At 35.2% G+C, this 9232-nt stretch overlaps 1 protein-coding gene across 1 annotated transcript; it reads right to left on the minus strand.

The window, feature by feature from the left end:
• Positions 1-7100: 7100 nt before the first annotated feature.
• On the minus strand, positions 7101-8060 carry LOC101410849 (olfactory receptor 51G1-like). Its single transcript, XM_004471742.1, has one exon. The coding sequence runs from the start codon at positions 8058-8060 to the stop codon at positions 7101-7103; it is 960 nt and encodes a 319-aa protein (XP_004471799.1).
• Between the last annotated feature and the right edge of the window lie 1172 nt (positions 8061-9232).

Below are 9232 nucleotides of genomic sequence, written 5' to 3' on the forward strand. Positions count from 1 at the left end.
AATTGTCTAGTAAATGACAGATCCATGAGCAAGGATTCAACAACGTAAATTCTAGAGACAGTTTTTCTCATTATTCATATTATATTCTATCTACATGTTGTATAAACTGATATTTAAGACCCTGATACTTTGCTTACTCTGCCTGCCTTATCAGCATTCTAAATCCTGCTTATCTATCATTGGGTTGTCCAACGCATGCTCCTTTCTGTGTTGGCTTTCCTTATGATCAAATGCAGATACTGGAACATGTGGCTCATGTGATATCTCCAGGAGAAGAAACATATATTTTTTCTCTTCTCTTGGGTAACACTAGCACAAGATAGAACCTTTGGTCAGAGACTCCACTATGGTTAATAACAAATAAGTTATATGAAGGCAGCCATGACTTCATAAAGACCCTCTTGAATAAATTTGCTACTTCCCTGCTTTTCCCCTTAGAGCTCTTTTCCAAGGTCCTTCACTGATCAGTGCTCTTAGTGTTTCTCCTGTCCTTTCTATTCCTCCCATTCTCTTTTCATGCCTGCTTTCTGTGTATGATGTGCAATCTGTCCTCACTATCTCCTCCAATCACAACACGTCCAGATTTTATCTCTTCTTTTCGTTTATACCCCTGAAAATTCTTACACAGAAACAGAAATATTTCCTCTTTTGGAAATCTGCTTTCTTTTAACTGTATCACCTAGCCAGATCAAACCATTTCTCTGACCTCATAGCTTCTCTATTCCAATGCCAAGAAGTAAACACATAGTTTAATTGAAAACTCTGTGATCTGGAGGGCAGTCTGCAACACCCTTAGTGACTGATCTTGGTGGCTTTTTCTTGAGACTTAAGTTAACAGCTCCCTACCAGCTCTTTTTGCATTCCATTTCTCTGGCTCTGCAGTCAGATAGACCTAGGTTATACCCTGGTCACAGTTCATATTTGCTCTTAATTTTAAAAAAGTTATGTTTCACACCATGGCCCACACTCTCCCCCATTCCATCCAGTGGGCCCTGTGAGGATTTACAATGTCCGGTGATTGCCCCTGAAGCACCATCCAGGGCAGCTCCATGTCCCAAAGACGCCTCCACCTCTCATCTCTTCCTGCCTTTCCCCATACCCATCAGCCATCATGTCCATGGGGTGCGGGGGTGCCCAAAGATATACTTGCCAAATGCAATGGCTGTGTCATGATGATGGGAGGGAGTGTTGCTGAGGGGGGGAGAGGTGGGGTGGGGGAGGTAGGGTTCAATGGGACCTCATATATATATATTTTTAATGTAATATTATTACAAAGTAAATAAAATAAAATTAAAAAAAAAAGTTATGTTTCTTTATGAATCAAAATTGCCTCCCCTATAAAATGAAGATAATAACAATTCAACAGAATTGTTTTGAGTATTAAATGTGACATTGCTAGTAAATACTTAGTATTAGAGATTGAGACACTAACCATAATATAATAATGATGGTGGTGATGAGAAGAATGACAACAACAATAATAATAAGAACTACAGTAAAAAATTTTGAAGTTAAGGGGGTAGGTAAGAATTCAGGCATCCCTGATGTGTCTTCCATAGAGGAAAAATGCATAAGTGGGAGAGGTGTCTCACAGAATTGAGCTTGATAAGCTGCAGGGTAAGAAGCTAATTATATCAGTTTTATTTCCCTTTCATTCAGTGAAGACTCAGTGTGGCCAGAGCTAAGGGTTGCTTTTTTGACACTTTTATCTCCTCCCAAATCCCTGTGGTAAGTGTGATTCTCCTATGTGTGTGCTTCTCAATATATTCAGTGCCAAACTGGAAAGAAGAGAATCCACTGTGGAATGCGAAGTGTTACCAAGAAAAGGAATATGATTCTTGGGACATCAGCCAGATGGATTCTGAGAAGCTATAATTTGGTATTCTAAAGTTCCCACAGAAGTATCACATATATGCATTAGCAACCGATCCTCCTATTATCCCACATTCCCTTATCTTGTAGCACAACTTCATTTTGACAGTCTAATTCAATTGCTGCTGACCATATAATTAGAAATTTACCCACATGACCATGTGGCATCTTCCACCACTCCTCATAGGAAGAAGATGGAAACCATGGGTGCTAGATTGTGAATTTGAAAATCCTTAGGACTTTTAAAGTGTGATTTACACCACTGAGCTGTAAAGAAAGTCCCACTAAATCACTTGGTATACGTGAGATTGGAAGTTATCTGGTGCAATGCCAGTCTTATTCTAGAATTTCTCTGTATTATGCCTGAAAATGGTTGTCCAACAAGTGTAAACAACATGTTCATAGAGGATATCACCAGCCATGGAAGTCCAGGGAATCTTTAATAAGTCCTGTCTATCTGTCAATTCTCCCTTATATGGGTCTGACTTAGAGGCTACTAGCATGGACCTGAATGATAAAGATACCTACAGTGAGAAATATGCCTTGTGCTGAATCGAGAGTCTCTCCCTTCCGGAACAAGACTCTATGTCTTCTACAAGCACTTAATATCTGTCTGCCCTCTTCTCTCTCACTCTATGCTTTTACCTTTCAAAGGTGCTTCTTTATATTTTCCCACTCCCTCCACTTTTATTTTGTCCCAAGTCTTAAATCCTTAGTGGAATATTTCCTCTTGCTGGGAGTAAATGTCCCAGTTCTCAAAGAATGAAGGATGAATTAATAAGGCTTCCTCTGGTCCTAAGAGATACAAGGTCCCAGGAGAAAGACTGGATGATAGTAACCCTGTCAGTGCTGAAATATCAGTTTATGGTCATTTCCATCTTCCTCTCTACCACTTACAGCTCGCAGCAAGATGCTATAGTTTGGCAGCATAGTTAAAAGAATCTTATAGAGATTTCCAAATATTTTTTCACTCAATGTCTGGGACAAACGATATAGTGTGATACGTCATGAGATACTAGTTTGAAGCAAGAATATGATAGGAGAGTAAATACTGTTACACATTGCATAGGTAATGAAGATTTACCAAGGACTAAACTATGGTGGGCATAGATTGTATAACTTAAGAGCTGAAAGTGAATCAGTTATCAGCTCGATTATTAAATGTGTGATTAAAGTAATGTTTAGTTATGTGATATGCCTTCCTCAAAATCACACAATAAACAATAAAACTAATTTTATCATTCATACTTTCTGATTTTCTGGTGCAATATTTATTTCACTTAGTCTTAGAGGTCTTTCTGCTAAAACAAATATATGAATTATGTAAAAATGGTCTGACTCTAAGTAGAAGATTTTGCTCAATGAATAATACTCCTTATGTTTGTCATCAACATTAACCTCTAAATGTCTATTGGTTAATTGAGGTGTGAAAGAGCTGTCCTATGCAATGCTCAATGTTTAAATAAAAATCTCTAACCATATATTCAGAATTTATTATATATGCTGTAGCTTACTAATGTTCAGGCACTTTTATATTTAATATACTCAGTTGAGACATGGCTTTTTAAGGAATTGATTATGTCAATGGAATTATAATTTTCATAAAAACAGTTAATTGTTAAAGGAATTTGCCATACAACAATGTCTTATGAGAACATGAGATTATTTATATATCTCATCACTAGAAAAGACTTCACACCTCCATCTTCTCACTTCTCCTTCTGAAATGACCAGAAAAAAATAATTTTCCTTATTGTCTTCTTGGAAACTGGATGCTCCCAGAATTCTCCTTATATTTTTATTATTTTATTATAAATTAATCACTTAGGATCATCTAAATGTTATATGATCAAAAACCCCAAACATAGAGGAATACCATTGGACTTTGTGTTTTGCTCCAAGTAAGCTCTTAGCAAGTGGTTTATACCTTTCTCAGATATACAATGGAAGGAAATAAAAAGATTAATTATACCTACCACTCACAATTTATAACTTGAAGAACAAAAAAGTATTTGATAAGTTGAATCGTGACCTCAATCATTTGGGGAAAATGTGAAGGGCAAATATCCTCCTTTTAGAAATAGGGTTTGAGAACTACCCAGATCAGCAAGCCCAAGAATATATAAACCTATGAAGTCAGGGTGGTTTCTGAGAGAAAATCGTATTTGTTCTACTTTCCAGATATATCCTTTTCTGTGTTCTAATCATAACGGTCTGCAGCAACAAGTCCTCTTGCTCTCTGGCTCCTGTCCATCTTCATGTGCCCATTTGAACATGACATCTATTTCCTGACAAGGCTTTAACTAAAACAAAGGGAAAATGTCTTCCTCCAATAGATGTGGGCATCTCGATCTCTCTCTATTTTTATTTATATTTTTTGTGGAGGTATTTCTGTGTTTATCACTATCACCATCACTATTTACAAGTTTATGACTCCTTGAATTTTTAATCTTTGGAATTTCTTTTGTTTGTTTTCCTACAAGCTTGATGTCCATTTTTTTTTTTTTTGGTTCCTCAGACCAAAATGGTCCTTGTTTCTTCTCTGAATGGATAATGAGGACTTCAAAGAAGCCAGTTGCCCAAGTATAAGACAAAAAGCTTTACATGTATTTTTGCATATTTAGTTTTTTTTCATACAACATTTAGAAAAAAACTGAGACTGGTGGAAAGACAAAAAGACACAAAGCAAATCATCCTAGAAAAGAAGAAAAAAAGCTCTCTTAATAAAGGAGACTGAATATATTTCTTCAGTGGTAATGTTATTGGAGCAGAGTAGATGTCAATCAGCTATTCTTTCCTCTGGCGCTTGCCCAACTATTGTTAAAAATAAGACCACATCACCAGAATTTAAGAAATAATGTCTTTGTTACATGTGAGTCTTAAATGCATGAGGGAAAAGAACGAGTCTTCATCAGCCAGAGGCCGGTTTACCACCATATCCCAGTTCCTCTGCACGTTAAAAGAGAGGCTCACTTTCATAGTGGAATAAAACCTGAAGTCTTGTAGTCAGAGAAGGAGAGACAGGCTCATGAATGGAAATGAGACGACTTAAAACTCAGAAGGAAACAGGAAGGCAAATCAAGAAATTATAAGTTAGACACTACAGAGAGTACAAAAGAGTACTTTTAAAGGGTGCTGACAGCATAGATTTTAAAGTCACAGAATCTGTTCAGTAATCATTTAGGATCTGAATGAGTCCAAGTAGTTTTCCAGGGAATAAAACAACAGAATTCTCTTTGTTAGCGAAGTTTTCCTTTTTAATTAGTTATTCATTTTTAAACTTTGTATTATGGAAAAAGTACATATGTAAGTAGAGAATATTATAATAACTCTTCAAGTACCCATCACCCAGGTTCAACTATTATCAACTGATGCACAGCTTTTATAATTTTTACACCTGCACCTATTTACATGGTTCTTGATTACTTAGAGACAAATCTCATTCTTCACATAACTTAATATGTAATTTAATGTGCTGAAAATAAAATATTCAGGTCATATATTTTCCCTTAAGTAATACTTATACATAAATTATTTTATTTTATTTTTATGAATCAATCTGAGACCATTCTGATTTAATATTTTCCCATAGAGTTGCCTTAATTTTTTCCTATATATTTATATTTTTATTTCTTTATTAGTGACTTTTAAAAACTTCACCAGCATATGTCAGGATGTGAATCTTTTCTCACACTGGAAATTTTTTTTTTTTTTTAGTTTGTACACAATTTGTCCTGTTCTCTACTGTAAGGACATCCCATCATCAATTTCATAAACTTTCAAGATCTGTTTTATATATCTATTATTATCTAATTTGTTGTATTCAACATTTTCTCTTTTTTATAATTTTGGCTCTTATTTCTTGGAATATTGATTATAACATCAATTTTTCCAATACAGCTATTTATTCTTTTTGGTATTTTCTGGCATTCACTGGCCCACTTTACTCTAAATCTGCCTTCTCCTCTTATTTTATCCCTGAACTATTCTTTCAAGGAGGTTTTCTTCTTTTAAATTACTTTGCAACTACAAAATTTGTAGCCTAAATTTTCCCTTCTGTTTCCTAAGATAACTTTACTTCCTGAATGATTTTTTAAAAATCATGAATCTGTGTAGGTTTTATCAAAAAAACAAAAACAAAAACATGGCTATAGTTTTTTTTTCTTTCTCTCTTTTTTTTTTTTTTTACTCCTTCCTATACTCTTTTTTCAATTCAGGTGATCCTATAATTAATTCAGGTAATCCTATAATTAAAATCCATTTTAATTATGTTTTTCAAATTTGATTTATTTAACCAAGAAATTTTATTTGGGTCATTTAAAATAGTATTTGTAAAAAAAAAATTTGATTGTGTTTTCCTTGAACTCTCTTTCCAGTTCCCTAAACCCTCTATCATCCTTCCATTAGAATGTGAGCTTTAGATCTTCGTGCTGAAAATTATTTGTTGTTGTTTCCTTTTCCCCCTCCTGTTTTGTTTTGTTTTGTTTTGCTGAGAAATGGAGTTAGGCAGTAAAAGATTTGAACAGTTGCAATTGATGAGGTTTTTATTGGCATCTTTCTTACTGTATTTCTGTTTAAATTTCTGCATGTGGTCAGAAAACTGACCAAAGAGGTTTGATATATTTTGCTACCTCATTTAAAGATGAATATACAGCCATTTTGTTATAAAATTTTTATTGATTCTGTGAATTTTCCCCTTTGGGACAATTAATCCTTTATATTTATTGCCCCAAATTTTTCAAGCATTTATTCCTATAGGTATAAATGAAAAAGTTGCAATATATTCATTTACTCCATATCTAAGTTCATACAACCATCTGACAATGGTTTACCAACATTGCCTCAATGAAAAGGGATTTTACCTAGTTGCATGCCAACTTTATCTTATCTTATGCCTGTGCACTTTGAACAGTTAGTCAACTTTTCTTAGTTTAACATGCAAAATTGGACTATTCTTCCAGCCTGAATGAAAAGAAAAATAGTTCCATAAATTATTTGAGTTAAATAAATTATATCTTATAGCTCCTGACACCTGAACTCTAGAATATTTAAAAACTATCAGGTAATGATAGAAGAAATTGCAATACTTTCTTTGAAGGGAAACATGGAGCTTACGAAGTGTTATGGAATGATTATGCACCAAATATGTCCAAGAAGTTCTAAGGTGGTGATCTTCATGAAAAAGAAAAGGGATTCAAAGTTTGAAATAATGGAACTTATTTTGCTTCCTAAGTTTGCACAAGTCCAACTCTTTTGGGTAATAATATCTTTAGGAATCCTTGGCGAATCTGCTTTGTCTTTATGCTATAAATAATTGGATTGAGTACTGGTGGAACTAAAAGGTAAATATTGGCTATGGTTATATGGATTATGGGGGAAGAGTGTTTTGCAAAGCGATGAACTAAGGAAAGGCCTATCATTGGCACATACAGAATAAGCACAGCACAGATATGGGAGGCACACGTATTGAGGGCCTTGAACTTCCCTCTTTGGGATGCAATGCCTAGCACAGAGTGGAGGATGAAAGCATAAGATAACAAGATTCCCAAAGAATCTATACCCCAATAAAATGCAACAACAAACAAGCCATACACAATATTGAAAGAGATATCAGCACAGGCCAGCCGGATTACATCTTGATGCAAGCAGTAAGAGTGGGAGAGAACATGGGAGTGACAGAAGGAAAATGTGGGAATGCGAGTAATACCGACAGGAACGGCAACAGAGCATCTGGCTACAATGAAGACCCCTATATAAAGGATGCGCCGTGGGGTAAGTTTGCTGGAATACCTCAAAGGATCACATATAGCAACATACCTGTCAAAGGCCATGGCTAGGAGCACAGCTGACTCCATCAAAGAAAAAGTATGAATAAAATACATCTGGGCTATGCAGGCATTGACCTCGATATTCCGAGCGTCAAACCAGAAGATCTTCAGTACAGTGGGCAGGGTGGAAATGGACATGCCCGTGTCTGTTAGGGACAGCATGGCCAGGAAGTAGTACATAGGCTCATGGAGGCTCTTGTCAGTGTGGATGATGTGAAGAATGGTGCAGTTGCCCACTATTCCAACCAGGTAGAGGATACAAAAAGGGATGGAGATAATGTGATGCACATTCTCATAGCCAGGAATTCCAGTGAGGTAGAATGAAACAGACTGCCCAATACTGGAATTAGAGCCTGCCATAAGGATGTCCCAAGTAGCTGTTTTCTTATTCTAAAATTGAAAGAAATAAAAATACATAACACAGAGAAGATAGTAACCCACGTTTCTCTTATTAGGTTTTTTCTTAACACTTATTGTTTTGTACAGAACTTTCCCATACACTGTGTAAAATACTTTGTCAAATATTTTGTAAATGTTTGCAAGTCACTCCTTTTTTTTTGTTATTATGTTACTTTTTAATTCTTTAAACAGTTTCTAATTACCATGTAGTCATCTGTAATGCTTCTGAATTTTGGGTCATTTCTAGGAAGTTCTTGCCCACCTAAGTTTATAATATATTCTTCTATGTTTTCTAATAATATTTTATAGTCATGTTTGTTATTTTCTTTTAGATAATCATTTTTTTTGCTATTTGTTTTTGTGTATGGTAAGTAAAAATATTTTCTAAGACTGACCTCTCTATATTAAGCGTTCGTTTTTCTCTGTGACAGAGTGCTGCCTGAAGCAGCTGTTGGGATCTTGAATGTACAGGGAGAAGGAAAATTATCATTGGAATTTTGTTCCTCTCACTCCCTTAAAGTTCCCTAACTCTACGGCTGATATCCAACTGCATTGGCAGGTTGAGTTTTTCCAGCCAAGAAGGGGAAATAGAAAGCAGAAAGCTTCCAAATTAGATACTTAGCTTAGAACCTTACAACACAGTGGGATGTAAGTGGAACTTCCTTATGGTTAGAGTTGAAGGCTAGAACTTGGAAGTAAGCCTATGTAGATATTTACAGTGACAAATCTTGAAAACAGGATTTATATTAAACAGTTATATAAAATTTATTACCTCTCAGGGAGCTACTGGAAATATCTAAAAATACATGAAAAGGAACTGTGTGAGCATCATAGGCAGTATCATGTGTCTTCCCCTAACTCACCTCATATCCCTTTAAACCGACTTCCTACTCAACCCCTTGTTCAAATCATTCTAGTCACGCTAATCTTTGAACTCTAGCCAGCAGCACAAATGAATATCCTCAGCGTGTGACACTGGTAACTTTTTAATCCATATATATATAAAATATACATTTTTTTTTAATTATTTGATTTTATTTCCTTTAACCTTACTAGCTGTGGTGGTTTGAAGCTGTATATACCCCAGAAAAAAAAACATGTTCTTAAATCTAATACATTCCAGTGGGTATAAA

The sequence above is a fragment of the Dasypus novemcinctus genome, chromosome 10, assembly GCF_030445035.2.
Source record: "Dasypus novemcinctus isolate mDasNov1 chromosome 10, mDasNov1.1.hap2, whole genome shotgun sequence".
Classification (NCBI taxonomy): Eukaryota; Metazoa; Chordata; class Mammalia; order Cingulata; family Dasypodidae; genus Dasypus; species Dasypus novemcinctus.